The 24,110-nt window shown below is 41.5% G+C and overlaps 1 protein-coding gene across 1 annotated transcript in view; it reads right to left on the bottom strand.

The window, feature by feature from the left end:
• Window positions 1-24,110, bottom strand: part of LOC132820036 (sodium- and chloride-dependent neutral and basic amino acid transporter B(0+)-like) — a 64,618-nt gene that overhangs the window by 17,482 nt on the left and 23,026 nt on the right. Inside the window, exons 5-9 of the mRNA XM_060831957.1 lie at window positions 15,992-16,159; window positions 12,334-12,472; window positions 7,191-7,323; window positions 6,168-6,308; window positions 4,145-4,373 (exon numbers count right to left, since the gene is read on the bottom strand). Of these exons, the coding sequence (XP_060687940.1) occupies window positions 4,145-4,373; window positions 6,168-6,308; window positions 7,191-7,323; window positions 12,334-12,472; window positions 15,992-16,159 (810 nt within the window). The remainder of the gene's footprint in view (window positions 1-4,144; window positions 4,374-6,167; window positions 6,309-7,190; window positions 7,324-12,333; window positions 12,473-15,991; window positions 16,160-24,110) is intronic.

Genomic DNA, 24,110 nt, shown 5'->3' with positions numbered 1-24,110 from the left:
GTCCTTTCCTTTTTTAAGGATAAGAAGATATTTGCCTCTTTCAGTGAAGGCGGGAGACAGCCCTGACTGTATGAGTAGTTATACATGTCCATAAGTGGACCAGCCAATATTCCTGTAAATTCTTTATAGAATTCAGCTTGAAAGCCATCTGGGCCAGGTGCCTTACCGCTCTGAAGTTGCCTGATTGTGTCAAGTATTTCTTGGATTGTTAGGGGAACATTCAAGACCGATATCTGTTCCTGAGTTAGGTCCAGAAAGGTCAAGTTTTTTAAAAATGATTGCATCCTCCAAGTCCTGTCTTCACAATCCTGCGATTTATATAAATCAGAATAAAATTTTCTAAAGATTGCATTAATCCTTTTACGATCATGAGTAAAAATACCAGTACTTTCCTTGATAGACGTGATATTTGAGGGGCCTTCTTTTTCTTTGCAAGAAATGCTAAGTATTTACCAAATTCATATGACCTTTGTTTTGCAAATAATATTTCCCTCTTAGCCGTTTGGGTAAGGGTGGTGTTTTAGCTGTCCTAAGGGCCGTAATCCTTTGCAATTTGATAATAGAAGGTCTGTCAGCGTATGCTGTTTTAGCTGCTTTTAAGCGAGCTTCGAGCAGACGCTGTTGTTTGCCCTTTAATCTTTTCTGGGTCGCTGAGTATGAGATGATCAAACCTCGTGCGTAAGCTTTGATGGTCTCCCACATCATTGATTGGTTGCTAGCCGTACCTAAATTAATTTCTAAAAAAGTTTTAAATTCTTGAGAGAAGTACTTTACAAATTTACTGTCTTTCATCAGGAAGGGGTACATACGCCAATGCCAGGGTGATGTCTCATTGTTCCTCGCCTTGATTTCCATATATACAGCAGCGTGATCAGAAATTGTAATACTGCCTATTTTACAGGATGATATGGAATTTTAGAAAATCGAGGGGCAAAAAACAGATCAATTCTGGTATGGCATTTGTGTGGATTGGAGTAAAAAGAAAAATCTCTGCCCTGTGAATGAAGGCATCTCCATATATTTACTAGTCCTAACTTTTTGTTCAAATCTACCAATTGTCTAGATCTGGGAGATACTCCTGCAGTACTCTTGGGAATCCTATCTATTTCCGAATCCATAATACAATTAAAATCTCCCGTTATAATTATATGACGGGCACCGAGAGCCATCAACTTTGAGAAGGCTTCCATTATAAATTTAAAATGAAGTGCCGGGGGCAATACAAATTCAAAATCCCATATTCCTCTCCATTTATAAGGGCTTTAATCAGAATATATCGTACAGATTCGTCTTTTATCTGATTTAGGATTTTGAAAGGGAAATTCTTCCGAATAAGAATAACAACTCCCCTGCATTTTGAGCTAAAAGAAGAAAAAAAGGCCTGATCAAATCCACCCTGTCGTAATTTCAAGTGTTCTTTATCCAATAAGTGTGTCTCCTGTCGGACAGCTATATCAACCCTTTCTTTCTTGAGGTTTGATAATATTTTCTTCCTTTTGACTGGTGAATTACTCCCCTTGACATTCCAGGTGCACCACTTAACCGACTGATCAACCATAATCGTCCAGGCAAATCCGAGATCCCTCGGGAGGGGAAACCCTATCCAGAACATCCCAGCATAGAGCATATAAAATTCACAAAAATAAAGGCTCTCTAATACACTCACAACAGTAAAATAAAAAACTATTTCGAAATAAAAAAAATATAAAACGTATTTAAATGGAGATTTTCCCCCTTGTTCCCGGGGGTATCACTTCCTTTCCAAAAGTCTATTGTATCCCCTCCAAACCAGTGCCCCACCCTTGACCCAGGCGCCCCTCAATAGGATGAAGAAAATTCAAATATACTACAGAACTAGAGTTAACAGTGAGCACCCTACGCACCCCCCCCACCACCACCAACACCTGGATATATTTGGTAATGTTAATACCATGTATAAACATATATAACTATGAAATTACAACCTCAACAAGTAATAATTAAATATAATAATACAAAATAACAAGGGAAAACAACCCCGTTCCTAGAAACAGAGGTAAAATAGTATAAGGTAACCACCTCCCCCCACCAACATTAACTAGACCCCCCAGCTATATATATATAATAAAAAAACAAGGAGGTGGAGAAAATCGTTTAGTAGAGAACAAATAAATAAATCCCTCTCCCCACCCCCCAAGATAATATTAAACAGTAAGGTAAAAAAATGATTAATATATCAAAAAAAAGTGAGGGTGGGATGTAAACCGGAGTGGGGGGAAAGCAAACCAACATCAATTATCTCTTACAATTTATCTAAGAGAGTCCCAAAATTCCTTGGTCTTTTCCAGCGATCCGAAGTTATACATGGACCCTTCATGGTTAAAGCGTAGCGTCGCTGGGTAGCGCAAGGAGTACTGAATACTTAAGTCCCTTAAACACTTCTTTGCCTCATCAAACGCCTTCATCTTTCAGACCAGAGCTGGGGAAAAGACCTGGAATAACATGATCTTGGATCCTTTATAGATTATGGCTTGGAGATCTTTTCCAAGATTTCTGGAGGCTTCTAAAAGTATCTGCCTCTCCTTATAACTCTGCAGCCGGAACAGGACCGGGCGGGGACGCTGGTTTGAGCCGGGTCCACGTATTACAACCCAGTAGTCCCATTCCACCCTTATCTGGCCTGATCCAGCCTCCAGATTTAAAAGCTGTGGAAGCCACTGTTCAAGGAACACTGTAAGCTGGCCTTCCTCTTCCCGTTCGGGAAGGCCCAGCAAATGAATATTTTTTTGACAGCCTCAATTCTCGAGGTCGTCAATGTGATTCTCTAAGGTCCAGGCTCGCCGTTTGAGAATCTGGACCTGATTCACGGCCGATTGTGCTGTAGTTTCGGAGGTCGCGGCCTTTAGCTCCGCCCCTCCGACTCAGCGCTCGATTTCCTTGACATCTTGCTTTTGCAGCGCGGCCGAGAGTGAGTCCCATCGGCTTCAGGATTCTTCTACAAAAGCGTCAATCTTCGCATCAAGTTTGGATGTTACTCCCACGAGGCTCGCCACCGAAAGTAAGCCCCCCGGGGAGCTTGCGGACGCCTCTTCTGCAGTTGGAGAGGGTGGGGGAGGGGTTCCTGCTTGCTGAGAGCTGCAGGCTCCCCTTTAGTCATTTTTACTGGAGATGAAATTGTTTAAATTCAATACTAAACAACTAATTACATTAAGTAAAAACTATTTTAAATGATTTGGTGAGTGTGGTGGGGGTGGGCGACCCACTTTGCCCAAGTCTTGGGAGGAGCACTGTAGACTCAGACTTGCTGGGTCGCCACCATCTTGGATTCCCAAAGAAACCTGGTTGATAGATCTTCTAAGTTTAAACCCATTCTAGCTAAGTTATATCATTGCCCATGGTGGTTCCTGGGTAAAACATTTACATGCATACTGTTATCAATGGAGTAGCAGATGAGTGGGAGATAATGCACTCCTCCAGCCTCAGTCAAACAAGGGGGCAGTGACAAGGAGTTCAGAACAACTGGAAAATCCAGACCTGCCCTTGCTGGCGGTTCTTCCTTGCTATTCAAGCTGGTGTACAATGGAACACTTGCTACCAACAGGAACATGGTGGATCAAACCACTGGCTTCCTGAAGGTGTCAAATCAAGTTCAAATGGAGTACATCTCAAAATCACTAGAGGTTTGCTGAATCTCTCAAATCTTGCTTCCAGGACGGCAGAGTTATCCTGGGAGAATGAATAGGAGGAGGCAGATACTCAGGTTATTCAGTAATCTGATCACTGCCACGCAATAATTGATCTACCATTCCCTAGCTTTCAACCCAACTTTTATTTAACATCAAAATAAATCCGGAAATAGAAGCCACTAATAAACACAATCATTCCATGAGAACTTCATTGTGCACCAATTCCAATAATGTAGGAAAAGTTGATCTTTCTGTTACTGAATTCTCTGAGCACCTGTCTTATGTTTGCCTGTTGCCCTGTTACTATCATTCTCAATTATTTTTCTGTTCCTTTCTCATTCCATTAATCCCATTGACTCAATGCTCTTTTGGGCAAATTACACTCAGGCCCAGGTGTCCTCTTGTACCCCATCGATGTCAAACAAATGACACATATGTGCTATCCTGCAGCAGAATAGTATGGTTAACTTTGTATTTACCTGACCGTGCAACCTCTGAAACGGGCTTGTTTTGCACATGAGCCATGTGTCCAAGAGTGGAGAAGATGATAAATCCCGCAAACACACTCGTAGCACAATTAACAACACAGACAATGATGGTATCTTGGTAACAGTTGTTGTGGAATTTGTTGTAGGATGACAATGTGATTAAACTGCCCCAACCCACTGATGTCGAGTAGAAAATTTGTGTTGCAGCATCTTTCCAGACCTGACAAATAGAAGGGAGAATTCATCAGCGCTGAACGATTTCACTTGAACTCATTCAACTGAAAAACTACATTGACCACAAGAAACATAGTGTGAGTTAGTCCAGCAGCTCAATGTGATCTGACTGAATTAAACTAGCTCTGATCAACACCATCTCACTTAATAGGAGGGCCATCATTTGATTTTCCTTTGACTACTTGCTGCCAACTTTAAGATTTTCCCTCCAAAATTGACTCATAGCAGAAATAAAACCCCACTGGACCAAAAATCTGATCTTCTGCAAAGACATTGCTATTTTCTGCACTGCAGTCTGTTAAGCAAAATGTAAACTGCATACATTGGGGTTAATTTGGATCACAAAAATGATTTAAATTAGATTTAAAATAGGTATGAATGTCAAACTGAGTGCACATTTGTAACGAACCATCTTATACTTAAATGGTGATGCTCCAGATGCTCCTTTTTATTTATGTGTAAATTCCACAGCAATTTCTGACTGCACTCAGAGGTTCAGAGAAATATCTCTGATATGCACCACTCTGCTGTTATAAAAATGATATCTCCTGACATTTACAAACTCAGCTCAGTGTGAAATTACCTAGTACATGCGTAGAGTCACATTATTATTGTTGATGTGGAAGAAGGGTTTGGGGGGGAAGGGGGAGAAGATCAACTGAAAGGCAGGATCTTAGCTCTCAGTAGCTCCCCCCAGTCCTCCCATCTACACGAAGTAGAGTCCTTCAAATAAGTGTTGATGCCTTTAGATGAATTCCCTCTTCTTGGAAGCCCGATAGGAATTCAACAGGATTTTGATTTCGCCTTTCCTCATGATTGTCCCCTGGTCTCCACAAGTAGGTGCAGAACCAGGGAGGAGACGTTTCAATGGCCATTCATTGGCCACTTAAACACCATAAGTAATGGCAGAGCATCAAAATCCATCCATGAATCTTCTGCCACCACGATAGATGAATGACAAGAAGCTACAAACTAATGCTTTCCCACCCAATTTCATGTCCCATTGCTCCCAAATTGTCATTTGGAAGGGCATAAAATTCTGCATTTTATTTCTGAACTACTCTAAGTTCACTCATTGAGAGTTACATTTCCTTCACTATCACAGTTCATGTGCTGTTAATTTTGCAATCAAACAATTTACTTGGTTAAGCAGATGCTCAGTTGCTTTCTCTCTGTAGTCATATTTCAGGTACAGATGATATTGTGACAATGCCATCTCCCAATTCTCGATAAACTCCAAATATCATTGACATTAAACAGGTCAGGAGATGTCAAATGGACTACCACAGCTTTGCCGTTCTCAAGGGCAAGTAGAGATGGGCAATGAATGCTGGCCAGCCAGCAATGCCCATATCCCACCAATGTATATTGAACAAATACTGATGACATAGTCTCATAAGTGATTGTAACTGAAAATCTGATTACTGAATCAATTCATGATTTCAGAAAGAAAGAGGCACTGAGAATAAACAATCCTTTGCATCCCACTGCCGATCTCATCCAGTTGTATCTAATCTCATCATCCTAGCCCTGAGCATTGATTCCCTCCTGCTCATACCAAGATGATTACAACAATAAACTAACTCATTAGAATTCATCACAAAGTCTCAGCTAGCTTTTCGCAACATGTGCAAAATGATCTTTCCAAATACAAACAAAAGACTGAAAGGTACATTTCAATTCTAAATTTTAATATCTCAATCAGACAAAATAAAAGAAGGAACAGTTAAATAAAAAAAAGTGATTTTTGAAATTCAATTGATTCTGTTGTTGAGCTTACCTGAGCATCAGCCAGTTTGGAGAAGTCTGACTGGCTTCCGATGTAGAATTCAATTCCTTTAGAGGCTCCCTCCAGGGTAACCCCTCGGATCAGGAGTATCGTCAGAACCACATACGGGATAATTGCAGTGAAATAAACAACCTGAGAATGGAGAATAAATTGGAAGATTTTCCTGTATTAGTGGTACAACATTTACTTTATTGGATCCAGCTGATTGTAAACTGATAGGAATATAAACAAAGAGTGAATCAGAAGACAGTTGGCTACATGATGGGGATATTTAACACTAAGCTACATGTTGGAAATAAGTTTAAATTCTACAATATTATTTTTAGTTTTATAATTAATCACATTCAGGGAAATGACAGATGTATTCAGGAGAATTGATGAGAACTTCATGAATATATTCAACATTTCATATTTCATGATTCTTTACTATTCTAATAGTCCAGACAAATGGTAAATAAAACCCTGACCCTAATCTGCTCAGTCCCTTCCCCCAGTCCTGCCCAGCCTTCCGCAGCAATTGGAATTTCCTCCAGTCCCTGTGTCAGTGACTGAAACCCTTAGAATGAGGGACACATTTCATGAATTTGGGGGCATTGCTGGGGCTAGAAATTAGTTATGTTCAATTTCAGTTGTGGATATTACAATTTGTGACTGTTCTTCACACTTTTTTTCACACTTATTTCAGCCTCGTCATTTCTCTGATTGTTGTGTTGTTCAGAGCAGGACCCACACAGTTTGTGGCTGAACACTTGGCAGGTGATTGAGCAGCATGAGGTGTCATATCTGCTCCTCTTCAAGGCTGTATCCCCTCAAAAGGTAACCATGCTCTGTGGAAGCTACAAAGGATTACTGCACACTAGTTCATTTTCTGTTCTCTATACCTTACAGAAACTGTTAACATCACCAAGGATATAAACTATGCACTTCACAACAGTCGATAAATTCTAGTTTTATTCTTACAGGGAATCTATATTTTGTCAGTAGTTGTAACTGTCTTCATCACCAGTCATTTACCTTTCCTGAAGATTTGATTCCTTTCAAAAATGCTGCCCCAACCATCAGCCAGGCTAGAAGCAGACAGAGGGCTAAATGCCAGACTATCTCCCCGGTCTCATCCAATGAACTTGTACGGTGCAAAACTGCTTGACTGAGTTAAAAAAAAGAGAAAATATTTTTCATAAGGGTACTGTTTATTACACATAGATACTATGTGCTCAATGCATCTGAGATATTTAGTGCAATATACAGGGCTTTTAAAAATATTCAGTTGTTACAGAATAAGTCCTACTTTTAAATGAGAGAATGGTTACTGAAGTTTGATGTCCTTTATGTTTTTCTCTTTCTACATCTTATTCAAACAGAATGTGGGTGCGTTTGCTATATTTGAATCTGCAACTGCATGAAAAAATTCGTGGCATGCCTTAATGGGCTCCATCTTATGCTCAAATTTACACTTGAAATGGAACAGTCAAATTAATCTCCTTAGCTAGAGTTCTAGTTGGGAAATCAGCCAGGGGTTCTCTACTCCTATATACCAAAGATCTACCTTCAGAAGTCAGTACACATGTTGAGATTCCTATGTTTTCATATACTGCAAAATGGGCATGATCAGCAACCTTGTAAATTTATTGGCCATGTAAATGTAATGTTGAAGTAGGGCACTTCTCAAGCACCCTGCAGGTAATGGCCACTGATCAGATAATCCCTCAATGTATGTTCCAACCAGACATCACAGGCCCTAAGGCAGGCCTGGCAGTGCCCAGTCCTCCTCAGGTCTGAAAGGGCAAGGTATCTCCAATGTTTGATCAAGAGTTGAAGTCAACTGTTTCACATTGTGAACATGATGCTGATATTAAACCAACAAGATGTTTTGCTTAGAACAAATAAATAATGTGGTATATTAATTTTAGTGCTGGTGTGATGCCATGTTTCAATGTTATATATCCCAAAGACTGATGGATCGTATCAGTAATTCACTCAACTGTTCCCAACAAAAACATTCTAACTGTACCAAGCCAGCCTGCAAATACAAATTCACGATACAGTGTTTAATATTAGATGAGATTCTAAAACTGAACTATGTTTACTGGATAATCCTGAGTGTTCAAATAATTACAAGGGAACAAAATAAACAGAGCCGTACATTTGTCTCTCAGATCGAAGATTCTGAAGTCTTTTGGGTTTGGGGAAAAATGCTGTTTATTTTCAGGTTGAGGCAGATTTTCAGAAATCTTGACAAATGCTAGCTGTGGAAAACGGTTGCTCCTAAAACAGAGAGGTAGTTTTAAGATCTAGAGTTTAGAAGAATGAAAGATTATCTCATTCAGACACACAAAATTCCTCACTGGACAATCCTGAAAAATGTGTTGCTGGAAAAGCGCAGCAGGTCAGGCAGCATCCAAGGAGCAGGAGAATCGACGTTTCGGGCATAAGCCCTTCTTCAGGAATCATTCCTGAAGAAGGGCTTATGCCCGAAACGTCGATTTTCCTGCTCCTTTGATGCTGACTGACCTGCTGCGCTTTTCCAGCAACACATTTTTCAGCTCTGATCTCCAGCATCTGCAGTCCTCACTTTCTCACAGGACAATCCCACCATTTGTGGAGGAGGAGTTTGAAAACACATTCAATACTATGCACTTGGCTCGTTAATAAGAACCTGTGGTGTTGGAGGAAGGATAATAGCACTAACTAATTGAAGACAGATTTGCGATAATGGGGGCATTTTCAGGATGGCCTATAACTAATGGAGTGCTGTAGTGCTGGGGCCACAATTATTTACAATATATTAATGACTTTGATGAGGAAAGTGAATGGACTATCGCCAAGTTTGTGGATGATATGAAAATAGATGGGAAGGCAAATGGTGAGGATGACACATAGAGACTGGAGGGTGTTGGGACAGATCCTCTGTCCCCGTGTTCGTTTGGAGGAGAGAGACACCGGGCCTGATTAAAAGTATAAACAGGTTTATTGAGAGAGAATCGTACACAGTACAGTGAGGTGTCTAGCTCACTGGAGAAGGCGTTCTGACTATTTTTTAAATTTGTCTGTCCTTTTGTTCTCTCACATTCCAGAGTTACATCCTTATTTGGTAAAAAGCAGAATTTTCGTATGTGATTGGGTCTCACCTGATAACGTTCTATTACCTCAGTTTGAGCTACGTGCATTTAGACACGGCTCTAATGTCCTGTTATCTCTCACCCTCCCTGGGGCCTCTTCAGGCTATGCCATCAGCTTTCCAGTCTGTTCTTAGTGTAACATAATGGCTTACTGTTGTCTAGTGAAGCTAACAAGTTCCAGACTTGCTAATACTACCTTACGTGAGCACTACCTAACAATAAAGTTTCTTACACTACCTAACCTTAATAATGGATCCCAACAAGGGATACAGGCAGAATAAGAGAGTGGGTGATAAAACATGGCAGATTGAATAGGGAAATCCCTGGCAATTACAGACCAGTCAGTCTTACATCTGTGGTCAGCAAAGTTTTGGAAAGAATTCTGAGGGGTAGGATTTATGACTATTTGGAAAAGCATAGTGTGATTAAAGGCAGTCAACATGGCTTTGTTACGGGCAGGTTATGCCTCACAAATCTTATTGAGTTCTTTGAGGAGGTGACGAAACAGGTCGATGAAGGTCAAGAAATGGGTGTGGTGTATATGGACTTCAGCAAGGCATTTGATAAGGTTCCCTATGGTAGATTCATTCATAAAGTTAGGAGGTATGGGTTACAGGGAGATTTAGTTGTCTGGATTCAGAATTGGCTGGCTGACAGAAGGCAGAGAATGGTTGTAGATGGAAAGTATTCTGCCTGGAAGTCAATGTTGAGTGGGGTCCCACAGAGCTCTGTTCTTGGACCTCTGTTCTTCGTAAATTTTATAAATGATTTGGATGAAGAGGTTGAGGGGTGGGTTAGTAAATTTGCAAATGACACAAAGGTTGGAAGTGCTGTTGATAGTATCGAGGGCTACTGTAGGTTGCAGCACCTCATAGACAGGATGCAGAGCTGGGCTAAGAAATGGTATTTATCCAGAGTTCAATCTGGATAAATGCGAAGTGATGCATTTTAGAAGGGGAAGGTTGAACTTGAATGCTGAATATAGGATTAAAGACAGGATTCTTGGCAGTGTGGAGGAACATAGGGATCTTAGTGTTCAAGTGTATAGATCCCTCAAAGTTGCCACCCAAGTGGATAAGGTTGTTAAGAAAGCATGTGGTGTTTTAGCTTTCATTAACAGGGGGATCGAGTTTAAGAGCCGCGAGGATTTGTTGCAGTTCTACAAGTCCCTGGTGAGACCACACTTGGAATATTGTGTCCAGTTCTGGTCGCCCTATTATAGGAAAGATACAGAGACTTTGGAGAGGGTGCAAAGAAGGTTTACCAAGATGTTGCTTGTCTTACAAAGAGAGGTTGACTAAGCTCGGATTTTTCTCGCTGGAGATTAGGAGGAAGAGAGGTGACTTGATTGAGGTATACAAGGTAATGAGAGGCATGGAGAAAGTGAGGACTGCAGATGCTGGAGATCAGAGCTGAAAATGTGTTGCTGGAAAAGCGCAGTAGGTCAGGCAGATTCCAAGGAGCAGGAGATTCGACATTTCGAGCATGAGCCCTTCTTCAGGAATGAGGACAGTGTGCCAAGCTGGCTAAGATAAAAGGTAGGAAGGAGGGACGTGGGGGAGGGGTGTTGGAAAAGCGATAGGTGGAAGGAGGTTAAGGTGAAGGTGATAAGGTGAGGGTGATAGGCCGGAGGGGGGTGGGGGCGGAGAGGTCAGGAAGAAGATTGCAGGTTAGGAAGGTGGTGCTGAGTTTGAGGGTTGGGACTGAGACAAGGTGGGGGGAGGGGAAATGAGGAAACTGGAGAAATCTGAGTTCATCCCTTGTAGTTGGAGGGTTCCTAGGCGGAAGATGAGGCATTCTTCCTCCAGCCGCTGTGTTGCTATGGTCTGGCGATGCAGGAGTCCAAGGACCTGCATGTCCTTAGTGGAGTGGGAGGGGAAGTTGAAGTGTTGAGCCACGGGGTGGTTGAGTTGGTTGGTCCGGGTGTGCCAGAGGTGTTCTCTGAAACGGTCAGCAAGTAGGTGGCCTGTCACCCCAATATAGAGGAGGCCATATCCCTCATGAGAGGCATGGATAGAGTCAACAGCCAGGGGGATTTCCCCAGAGCAAGATTGACTGGCACAAGGGGTCATAGTTTTAAGATTTTAGGAGGAAGGTATAAAGGAGACGTCAGAGGTAGGTTCATTACGCAGAGAGTTGTGAATGCATGGAATGCATTGCCAGTTGTGGTAGTGGAAGCAGAGTCATTAGGGACATTTAAGTGACTGCTGGACATATACATGGGTAGCAGTGAGTTGAGGGGTGCGTAGGTTCGGTTATTTTATTTTACATTAGGATTAAACCTTGGCACAACATGGTAGGCCAAATGGCCTGTTCTATGCTGTACTTTCCTATGTTCTATGTAATCACACTTGCATTAAATTTAGGATAAAGCTACAATTATGATTTTCCAGTATAGCACACTTGCATGCACTGGAAACTTTGTATATTAATACACAGGGATCGTCTTTGTAGACAGAAAAACTGTGTATGAGCTCTGCCCCGATTCAAATGAACAGAATAGATGACAGCCATTAACTCGGGCAATGCTCTGGCCAATCTATCAACCTCCTGGTTTAAATTTAAACAAAATCTGCCAGGTAAATGTCAATTAGCTCTAATGGGCACATCCCTCAGTGTAACAACTCAACCAATCAGAGTTAACTTGTCAACCAATCGGAATGCACCTCTCATTCAGCATCGGTTATTTTCCACTAAAATAAAACAAATGTTGGAAATCTGAAACAAAAGCAAAAATTTCTGGAGAAACTCAGCAGGTCTGATAGCATCTATGGGGAGAAAGCAAAGTCAATGATTCAGGTCCAGTTCTGAAGAAAGATTGCTGGACCCAAAACATTAACTCTGCTTTCTCGCTGCAGATGCTACCAAACCTGCTGAGTTTCTCCAACAATTTCTGGGTTTTTTGTTCCTGTTATTTTCCCTTCACTTTAGTATTTCTTGCAAATTTTCAGAATGAATAGAAGACAGGAAGTTTTGACTTAATGTGTCTTTTGTCAGCATTAATCAAAGTCTGTCATACTAAACAACAATGTACTTACGCCCAGTATTGCTCACTCGGACCCTGGTGAGGAATGGAGATTTCTGATCCATTTAGGCAAGTGTTATTATACGTCTGCAGCCATGTTGTATTAATGACTTCAAAATATCCATCGTCCAGAGTAAGATTGCAAAATGGATCTAGAAAATGTTGAATGTGTTTTAGAACTTTACTGCTCCTTGTTGAACAATGCTGCCATTTCTAGTGGTACAATCAGGGTCTCTGGGCAACCCAACCCAACCTCATCCATTACATAAGGTGGAATCAGAGGCATAGACTGAGGTAGGAATATATAAAATGAAGAGCCTCTCTTCTTCCCAGTGTCCACTCATTGAATCCAGGGGAGGATGGTTTGAGGACTGCCTTTCTTACCAGACGTAAATTGACTCCCTAAGAGATGTCTTAAATGGTTATGCTGGCTGCCATTGGCATTCTTATGTATGTGTTGAAGGGTGGGGGTGGGGAAGCGGCACAATATGTGGGTTCACTGTATCTGGTCTGTTGTTTCCTAGGAGGGTAGATTTTCAGGTGGGTGCCCAATAGAGGTATCCAATGACATCGAAGAAAATTGCATTGTTCAATTACTGGCTTCCATAAAGTGTTTGGTACTAGTGGTAGATGCAAGTGGCCCAAAAGCTCCCTTAACACACAAATAGGTACATCAACAGTGAAGGTTCCCATTTCATGAAGATGCATCCTATGACACTCAATAGCATATCCTGCATGTGAAATAAATCACACAGGGATTGAGACACAATGTTTTTTGTTGAGCACCAGTCTGCAACAGCACAGAGAATCACTAAATTATTATAGCACAGAATGAAACGATGCAAACTGTTGTGAAAATCCAAATTAGAGTTTCACCTAGTTCCTCCACTCAGTAGCTCTGAACTCCTTCCTTTTCAAACAATGATTGATCTCCCATTTGAATGTCTTGAATAAAAGTAACCTCCACCACACTCTCAGGCAATACATATGCAATCCTAACTTCTTGCTGTGTGGATAAAAATTTCCATTGAGTCACCATTGGTTGTGAATGGTTTTAATTGGCCCTTCATTCTATCCAGACTGTACACGCTGGGTACACGTACTGAGCTCCCTCCTTGTATTCCACATCATTAGTTCACACTAATGACAGCATTATTTAGGGATTTTAAGAAAAGTGTCTCATACACCATGTTTGAAGCTGACAGAAATGTCAGCATTGTGGAGCACAAAGAGACAAATGAGTAAAGAACTTTCTCCATGGGAGCCAAATGTGTCCCTTCAGATCCACTTGGTCTGTGCTAGCCATGTGATAGTTAATGTATTCAGATTCACTCAGGAAGGACCAGCCAATCACTGAGCTTTCAGACATCCCATCCCTCAAAGACGATACCCCAGCCTCCTTACTCAGTCTGGTCTACAAGCTTAAGTCTCAAACTCCCTGGTCTCAATCCCTCACACATTAACTCAGATATTATATTGACACTTTTTTTAGGTATTTTCATGATTATATTTTCATATCCACATCTTATGAACAAGTTCTAACTCCCAATATTTACGATATACATATCTATGCTATACCATTATTATAGATTGCAGTGGTTCACCACCACATTACTAAGGGCATTTGGGATAAACAATGAACATTGGCATAGACAGTGGTGCCACGTCCCTTGATCAATTTGTTCAGACTTGTTATGACACACCTCTGGGGGGGGGGGGGTTAGAAATGAAACTTCTGGGTCAGAGGTTGGGGCATTACCACTGTCAAAAGCCATGTGATAAGCTTTCATTAATGGATCAGAAAATGAATATTAATCCTGATAATTAATTACTTCTGATTCCCTAACTCCAGTACGATCACTTTCCAGGCTTCAAAACTTGTGAATTGTGTTTTATAATAAAAAAAACGATTGAGAGTAACTTCCTGGACCCATGCACAGGACCACAGATACGAATGTGAGTCCAAAATGCAGATATGTGGAAATTAAAAGGTATTATTTAAATCATGAATTTCCTGTTTTCCAAGACTCACACCTTCCCTTAAGAGGCAAAATGCAGCAAGAATATGTACATAGTCGGCTGACTAGAAGAGCACCTCCCAATGTATTGAATAAGGGCAAACACTGTTGTAAGTCATTGGCTATTGGTATTTAAAATTGACACCAGTTGCAGGTCATACATTGGTTTCCTTGACTCAGAGGGAAACAACTTAAACATTTTTGACATAAAATAAGATCATAAGGCTATAAGAGATAGGAAGATCATTATGCCTTTCAACCTATCAAGTCTATTCCACCATTCAATCATAGCTGATATGTTTCTCAACCCCATTCTCCTGCCATCTCCCCATAACCTATGATCCCATGACTAATCAAGAACCTATCTTTCTGTCTTAAATATATTCAATGACTTGGCCTCCATTGTCTTCTGCAGAAATAAGTCCCACAGATTCACCCTTCATCTCAGCTCTGAGGCTTCGTACCATCACTCTAAGGCTGTGTCTCGGGTCCTATCAGACTCTATATAGGCCTTTCAGTATATTGCAAGTTTCAATAAGATCCCTCTCATCCTTCTGAATCCCATCAAGTAGAAACCCGAAGTCCCTAACTGCTCCTCCTATGACAAGCCATTCATCCCCATGATCATTCTTATAAGCCTCCTCCTCCTCCAATGCCAGCACATCCTTCCTAAGACACAGAGCCCAAAACTGCTTGCAATTTGCCAAAAGTAATCTGAACAGATCCTTTACGATCACAACAGTATATTCCTGCTCTTGCATTTTAAGCCTTTTAAAATAAATTCTAAAATTGCATTTGCCTTCCCAGCACCCAACTGAACCTGCATATTCACATCACGAAAATCCTGAACTAGGACTCTGAAATTCCTTTGTGCTTCTGATATCCGAAGACTTGCTCCATTTAGAAAATATTCTGTGCTCTACTTTTCCAACCAAAGTGCATAATTCCACACTTGCCACAGTGTTCCATCTGCCACTTCTTCATCTACTCTCCAAGTCTTTCTGCAGCCTCCCTACCTCCTCAACATTATCTGTCCCTCCACCTATCTCTGTTTAACACACATGTTGTTCTGAAACTTGTTGCTACTCTCACTCCCATTTGTAAAACCAATGACGTTTGAAATCTGCGTCCTGGTCCTGATCTTCAAATTTCCTTTCAGGCTCAAAATCCAGCATCCAATCTTCACTCCTAAAGGTCAAGGAGTGAATGTAAATCATTCATTGTGTTACTGATGACATTGAATGAAGATTTTGAGGGAGATGAGCCTGAGATGAAAACAAAGAGAAAAACTGAACTCTGTACCAGACAGTAGTAATGTAGGTACTGATAATAAAAGGTTGAAACTACCTTAGCTTCCCTACATCTACAATCCAGGTAGAGTAAAGCAGCTGAGAATGACCAACAGTGACAATACTAAAGGAGAGATGATTTTCTTTGAAGCATCTCTCTTGCCTGTAAGCAATTATTATTGACAATCCTTCACTTCAGTGACTCAGTGACATGATCCTTGGAGCTGGATCCTGTCCAAGTCTCTCTGCTGTACAATCACAATGAAGTTGGTTATCGAAAGCACTGGCTACTTTTCTTATAACAGATTAACAGAATAAAATATGAACAGTCACGGAATGTCCCCAGTCAAAGTGAACACTGTACCTTTGGGAGTCCTGCTGCATGTTTCATCTGCTCCCCACCAACTGAAGCAGTCTGCCCATGGTAGGGGTGATTGGAAGGAAGCAAACAGGTAGTACAGACTGTAACCAATAATGCAGGCATAGGAAATGTTGGCAATTATGATCAGAAGGACCATGGTGACTCCAACACCTTAAAATTGAACAAAGGAAAAAGAGCTTAGAAACAATACTGTTTATTTGAAATAAAATTGTTCTCTTGAATTCAATTGCAATGTATTTCCAACTAGAATATGTTTAATGTAATTTGAGAGAGAAAGAGGGAGACAGTGTTTTGAAATAAGGCAGCCATGGTTGACTGATGTTGCTTCTCTCCAGTCTGAACTTATAAAGTTGAAAATAAGCCATCAACTTTATTTTCCCTGTTCTTGAATATAAGCACAGGTCATCCTCAGAGTTCAGAAATTATGATAAAGTTACAGACAATTAGGTTCAGAATCTAAACAAGAATTGGACAAGAGAATATTATTCTGTTGTTACAACTATCCCTCTAGTATTGCCATTGTCTTAGTGGCTGTTAGATTTGGTCAGCATTTCCAACAATGTTCAGCTAAAATTGTTGAGTGGATGATCCACCTTGGCCTCATCCGATGGTCACCAGCATCACAGATGCCAGTCTTCAGCCAAATCAATTCACTCCACTTGGTGTCAAGAAACAGTTAGAGTCACTGCATAGTGCAAGGGATTTGGGCCCTGACAGCGTTACAGCAACAGTACTGAAGAGCTGTGCTCCAGAATTCATCGCCAAGCTCTTACAGTACAGTAAGAACACTGGCATATACCTGACAACATGAAACATTGACCAGATATGTTCTGGACACAAAAGCCAATTACTGCCCTAACAGTCCACTCTCTCAATCATTGGAAATAACCTGCTCAGTGACACCCAGCTTGTGTTCCTCCAGGGTCACTCAGTGCCTGGCCTTGGTTTAAACAAAACAGCTGGATTCCAGAGGTATGGTGGAAGTGACAGTCCTTGACATCAAGGCCGCATTTGCCCGTGTGTGGCATCAAGGAGCCTGAGCAAAACTGAAATCAATTAGTGTCAAGGGACAAACTCTTCACTTGTTCGAGTCATAGCTGGAACACTGAAAGATGGATATGGATGCCGGAGGCCAGTCATCTCAGCTCTAGGACATCTCTGCAAGAGTTCATCAGGCAAAGTCTTAGAGAGAATTGTAAGGGATAGGATTTATGAACATCTAGATAGGAATAATGTGATCAAGGATAGTCAGCATGGTTTTGTGAAGGGCAGGTTGTGCCTCACAAACCTTATTGAATTCTTTGAGAAGGTGACTAAGGAGGTGGATGAGGGTAAAGTGGTAGATGTGGTGTATATGGATTTGATAAGGTTCCCCATGGTAGGCTACTGCAAAAAATACGGAGGCATGGCATTGAGGGTGAGTTGGAGGTTTGGATTAGGAATTGGCTGGCTGGAAGAAGACAGAGGGTAGTAGTTGATGGTAAAGGTTCATCTTGGAGTGCAGTTACTAGCGGTGTTCCGCAAGGATCTGTTTTGGGACCATTGCTGTTTGTCATTTTTATAAATGACCTGGAGGAGGGGCTAGAAGGCTGGGTGAGCAAGTTTGTGGATGATACAAAAGTCGGTGGAGTTGTTGACAGTGAAGAAGGATGTGGCAGATTACAGCGGGATATAGATAAGCTGTAGAGCTGGACAGAAAGGTGGCAAATGGAGTTCAATGTAGGTAAGTGTGAAGTGATTCACTTTGGTAAGAGTAACAAGAAGATGGAGTACTGGGCTAATAGTCGGATATTTGTTAGTGTGGATGAGCAGAGGGATCTTGGTGTCCATGTACACAGATCTCTGAAAGTTGCCACCCAGGTAAATAGTGCTGTGAAAAAGGCATATGGCGTACTGGCTTTTATTGGTAGAGGAATTGAGTTCTGGATTCCTGAGGTGATGTTGCAGTTGTATAAGACTCTGGTGCGGCTGCATCTGGAGTATTGTGTGCAGTTTTGGTAGCCATACTATAGGAAGGATGTGGAGGCACTGGAACAGGTGCAGAGGAGGTTTACCAGGATGTTGCCTGGTATGGTAGGAAGATCGTATGAGGAAAGGCTGAGGCACTTGGGGCTGTTTTCATTGGAGAAGAGAAGGTTTGGGGGTGACTTGATAGAGGTGTACAAGATGATTAGGGGTTTAGATAGGGTTGACCATGAGAACCTTTTTCCAAGTATGGAATCAGCTATTATGAGGGGGCAGAGCTTTAAATTAAGGGGAGGTTGGTATAGGACAGATGTTAGGGGTAGATTCTTTACTCAGTGAGTCGTGAGTTCATGGAATGCCCTGCCAGTAGCAGTGGTGGACTCTCCCTCTTTATGGGCATTTAAACGGGCATTGGATAGACATAAGGAGGATAGTGGGCTAGTGTAGGTTAGGTGGGCTTGGATCGGCGCAACATCGAGGGCCAAAAGGCCTGTACTGCGCTGTATTGTTCTACGTTCTGGGTTAGTGTCTGAGGCCCAACCATCTCTAACTGTTTCATCAATGATCTTCCCTCCACCATAAGGTCAGAAGTAGGGATGTTCACAATGATTGCACAATGTTCAGCAATATTCGCAACTCCTCAGGTACTGAAGCAGTCCTGAACAATATCCAGGCTTGGGCTGACAAGTGGCAAGTAACACTCCTACCACCCAAATGCCAGGCAATGACCATTTCCAACAAGAGACAATCTAACCACTGCTCCATGATATTCAATGGTGTTACCATCAATGAATAGCCCCACAATCAATATTCTTCTTATCACCATTAACCAGAAACTCAACTGGACTTACTATACAAACTCAATGGTGACAAGAGCTGGTCAGAGGCTAGGAATACTGCAGGAGTAACTCACCTCCTGTCTCCCCAAGCTTGTTATCATCTACAAGGCATAAGTCAGGAGTTTAATTGAATATTCCTCACTTGCCTGCTCTAAGAGCATGCCAGAAGTTTGACACCCTCCAGGACAAAGCAGCTTACTTGATTGGCAAAACATCTACAAGCATCCATTCCCTTCACACCGATACGCAATTTCAACAGTTTGTGCTACCTACAAGATGCACTGCAGAAATTTACCAAGGCTCCTTTGAAAGCACCTTCCAAACCCATGACCACTTCCATCTAGAAAGACAAGGGCAGAAAATACAGGGGAATACCACTACCTGCAAAAATCCCCTCTAAAACGATCACCATGCTGACTTGGAAATATACCATTGATCCTTCACAGTCACTGGGTCAAAATCCGGGAATTCCTCTCCAAAGGACATTGTAGGGAAACCTACAGCGCATAGACTGCAGAGGTTCTAGAAGGCAGCTCATCACTACTTCTCATGAGTAACTAGCGATAGGCAATAAATGCTGGCCCAGCCAGAGAAAACAAGTTCCTTGAACGAATAAGAAAAAAGCTCATTGAAGAACAATCTTAGCAGGACTTATACATTTAGTGGTAAGGTCTTGGGGTCTGTTGCTGAACAAAGAGACCTGAACAAAGAGTGCAGGTTCATAGCTCCTTGAAAGTGGAGTCGCAGGTAGATAGGATAGTGAAGAAGGCTTTTGGTATGCTTTCCTTTATCAGTCAGAGTATTGAGTACAGAAGCTGGGAGGTCGTGCTGTGGCTGTACAGGACATTTGTTAGGCCACTGTTGGAATATTGTGTGCAATTCTGGTCTCCTTCCTATTGGAAAGATATCGTGAAACTTGAAAGGGTTCAGAAGAGGTTTACAAGGATGTTGCCAGGGTTGGAGGATTTGAGCTATAGGGAGAGGCTGTACAGACTGGGGCTGTTTTCCCTGGAGCGTCGGAGGCTGAGGGGTGACCTTATAGAGGTTTACAAAATTATGTGTGGCATAGATAGGATAAATAGACAAGGTTTTTTCCCTGGTGTGTGCGAGTCCAGAACTAGAGGGCATAGGTTTAGAGTGAACGGGGAAAGATATAAAAGAGACCTAATAGGCAACTTTTTCTTACAGAGGGTGGTACATGTATGAAATGAGCTGCCAGAGGAAGTAGTGGAGGCTGGTACAATTGCAACATTTTAAAGGCATTTGGATGGGTATATGAAAGGAAGGGTTTGGAGGGATATGGGCCAAATGCTGGCAGGTGGAGCTAGATTGGGTTGGGATATCTGGTCGGCATGGAAGGGTTGGACCAAAGGGTCTGTTTGCAGGCTGTACATCTCTATGACTCGATGACTATATAACTTGGCACCATTGATAAGTACCAGAGTTGGTTTTATCTCCTCCCTCGTTTCCTCAATGTCTATTTCATTTGAGGGTTTAATCCCGCACCTGATGTCCAAGTGAGCATTCTTCAACCTAAAAACTAACCACTGAAACATTGAACTCCATCAACTATTAACTTACTGGGTCCAGACTTGACCCAAAGTGTAGTATGCAGTTTGGTTTTTTTTTACCAAGGATTGGGAATCAGTGACAGGATCCTTGGTTTGTGTTTTCCAACTTAACCTGAGGGCACAGGTTCAGCTCCAGAGTTCTCACTGCAGCTCATAACTAGCTGCTTTGCTAACCCATATCTTGTGATTTAGCTTTAATTTAATTCAAAGTAGAACAGCAACTGCTGGTGTGAGTTTATCTTCAGCAGGATGTTTTACCAGATGTGACAATGCTTATGTGATCCCCAATAACATAAGAAACTGAGTGTGAATATCATGGGTTTGAAGAGACTGTTAAACATTTGTTACAATTAACTACTGCAAACAAGTGGGACCCTCCTGAGGCAAAATAGCATCTGGGCTGATATTTTACAACAGAATAAGGATAACTTTTCCAAAACAGATATACATGGTTGTGCAGAGGCACATGGAATTAATTTGACAATTATGCACACAGGTAAGACAGAGTTTAAAGATTAATGTTTCAAAATTCAACGTAATGTTTTGAAAGTTTGACAATTTTTCCTGACTTGGTGGATGTATGTCCACCTGGAAAGGTACTCATTGATCTCTGTTGCACTTGTTTGACAACTTGGTTAGTTGCTGCTGGTTGCTATTAATCAACCCTACCACACAACATCATCAGAGGGTTCAACTCTCAATCTCTTCATGCATGATTGGTCTGTCATAAATTGTTCAGAGCTGGCTTCTGTTCCTTTATCATGTAATATCATGAGCTGCAATACATTTCTGTGACCTGGGCTGGTTGCATATTTTAGAAACCTTTGCTGGTATCCAAAGATTTGTATTTCTAACTCTCACTCTCTGCCCAGTGAGCAATTTTGGAGATTCTTACTTGGGACACCAAATAACCTAAAAATACCACCATTGTGTCAGTGACACTTGTACTCATTTTGCTGCTAATTCACCAAAAAAATGGGTGATTTAGAGAGGTAATCTGTCACAAGGAAGTAATCTCACCTTACAATATGAACAGCTCTGTTGCTACTTTGCTGAAGAATTGGATGAAATATCATATGGATATAGAGTCTCCCACTGTTTATATATTGCATTCGTGAGTCATTGAATATCCCAATTCATCCCTGGATTGTTATGCCAATCATTTTGAACTTTCAATACTCATGCGTTCCTGTGGTAACATGGGCATGATTTGAAACTGCGCCCAATGACAACGATTCACATTGTCCAAAGTATAACATGTCAGCCTTGAGAGCACATTTAACTTCATAGTTTAGGTGATCATGGTGCAGATCAAGATGAATATCTTTGTATTTTGGATAAGCAGTTCTGTGAATCATATGCAATCATCTTGGCTACCTGGCTTAATTACTACTTCAAAGTTATAACTTTGCCAATTCTTCACTAATTCAATTGCACCACATGTGACTTGTTCTGCCAAGGTGGGTGTGGTTTGAATGTCATGATTTGAGACTGCACTGAGATCTGTACATACTGGTAACCATGTATCTGTTAGACTAAATATTTCGGGAAGCCAGTGAGAATTTGCGCATTGGCACTCATTAGCAATACATACAATTGTTGATCTGCTGTCTCCACTGAGAGATGGTTTCTCATAGCCTGTACCATGGAACATTACTTGCTCAGGTGCATGTCATTGAGGCCATATAGTGGTTACATGGTAACACTAACTCCGGTGTTGATTTAGCTTTTATCTTGAATCACACTGCCTTCTCAGGACACATGATATTAAAGAGCTCCTGATTGCTTTCTACTCCCAACACAGAGTGTGAGATTAACATCATGTAAAGCCTGCTCATTTTCTAAAGTTTGCCTTTCATTTGGTTGACTCTGAACCTCATCAATGTGGTTGCCTTGGTGCACCTTGGTAACAGTTTCCTTGTTGCTGATGATTTGTTATTACTCTATACTGTCATGTTGGTCGCTTGTGGTTTATTGTAAGGGCCTGACTTGGCTTTTGGAAACAGATTTCCTGCACATAGCCATGTCCTTGATGCTACAGATATCAAAAAATAGAGCATGGACTTTGGAGAAGTGCAACAAACCACTGCTACTGGAGCTTTTGTTGGATTTCTGTGCTTTACTGACCATTGCAATAGTATTGGTAGCACCTAAAGCATGTAATTGTTGCTGGCCTGCCACTATATCTTCATAGATCTGTCTACCCTCAAGTAAAATGTCAAGACTGTGGCCCTTCTTATTGCACAAATGTTTCTTCCAACTGACTTTAATTCATGTGAATGTGATAATCAACTCATTAATATTCTCTGGCCGTTCCTCTTCAGTAAAGTCACACTCATGCCCTTTGCTTTGGCATCCTCCAACAAACTGGTGAATAGACTCTTGAGGATTCTTGTCTATTTGAAATGATGTGGAGTCTGTTCGTCCTGAAGTGAATTCTTATCTTGATCTGCTCTTCAAGATCTTTCCAAATCATATCCAGACTTTTCGGATCCACCCAGAAAAACTGTGCATGTTAATAATGTGAAGCTCCTCCTTGTCAAGTCATAAAATCCCTACGGAGTGGAAGCAGGCCATTCAGCTCATTGAGTCTGCATGACCCTCTGAACAGCATCCCACCCAGAACCAATCTCCTACCCTATCCCTGCAACCGTCCATTTCCCCTCGCTAATCCACCTAACCTACACATCCCTGGACGCTATCAGAAATTTAGCACAGCCAATCCACCGAACATGCATATCTTTGGACCGTGAGAGGAAACCCAAGCACCTGGTGGGACCCATCTGAAATGGGCAGAATGTGTAAACTCCACATAGACAGTTGCCTGAGGGTCAATTCAAACCCGGATCCCTGGCAATGTAAGGCCACTGTGCCTCCCTGAGGTCTGACAAGATTTTTAAGAGTTCTTTTCATGGCCTCACCTAGACCTTGATCTGCAAAATAGAACTGCATGAAGTTTTGGAACAGTAAAATCAGTGAAGGTGTTGCTGGATGCCAAATCCATACCAGTTTTGTTGCTATCCATGAGTTGGCCTTTACAAAAACACCAGCTTTTGCTGTGTGTCTCTAATATTTTTGTCTCTCCAAATTATACTGCTCTTTCCTTAAGAACAAAGACGTTTGTAATTGTCATTATGTATTAACTGCCATCAACCGAGCTTTCTCGGATTCAAGTTTTCTGTAATGCACTGGCCTTTGTCCCAGCTCAAGGGCATTCTTTAGCATTTTACTTTGTTTTTATTACCAAGGAAATCTTAGAAATGTATTTTATCTTGAAAGAATTTGCATCCTAATGAAAATTAGAAATATGTTCCATTGTTCTCGTGCTTAATGCTCCATCTATAGATGTGAACAACTGTCTGTACTCTGAAAAACTGATGCTATTTAAGGATAACAAACTTCTCCCTATTCCAAACTGTCTGCTTCCAAAGTCATGCTGGTCATCAATTTGTTTTATAAATCTGTACGTCTATGATGTTTTTAATAGATAGTAACTGCTGTTGCTATGGTGTGAGTTTGCCTCCACCAGGATGTTTTACCTGATGGGGCACTGCTTTTGTTATCTCCCACAATGTCAGAAACTGGGCATGACGTTGTGATATTGGGCAACCCAACACTCATTCATTACACTGCTCAAGCATACACATTTCTGAGCTCGTAGTTTGCTATTAGTTTACAATAGTTGGGCATGTTACTAGTCAAGTTTCCTGGAGATGGTGGTGTAGT

Source organism: Hemiscyllium ocellatum, chromosome 11 (genome assembly GCF_020745735.1).
Source record: "Hemiscyllium ocellatum isolate sHemOce1 chromosome 11, sHemOce1.pat.X.cur, whole genome shotgun sequence".
Classification (NCBI taxonomy): domain Eukaryota; kingdom Metazoa; phylum Chordata; class Chondrichthyes; order Orectolobiformes; family Hemiscylliidae; genus Hemiscyllium; species Hemiscyllium ocellatum.
This window is presented reverse-complemented; position numbering and strand designations above follow the sequence as displayed.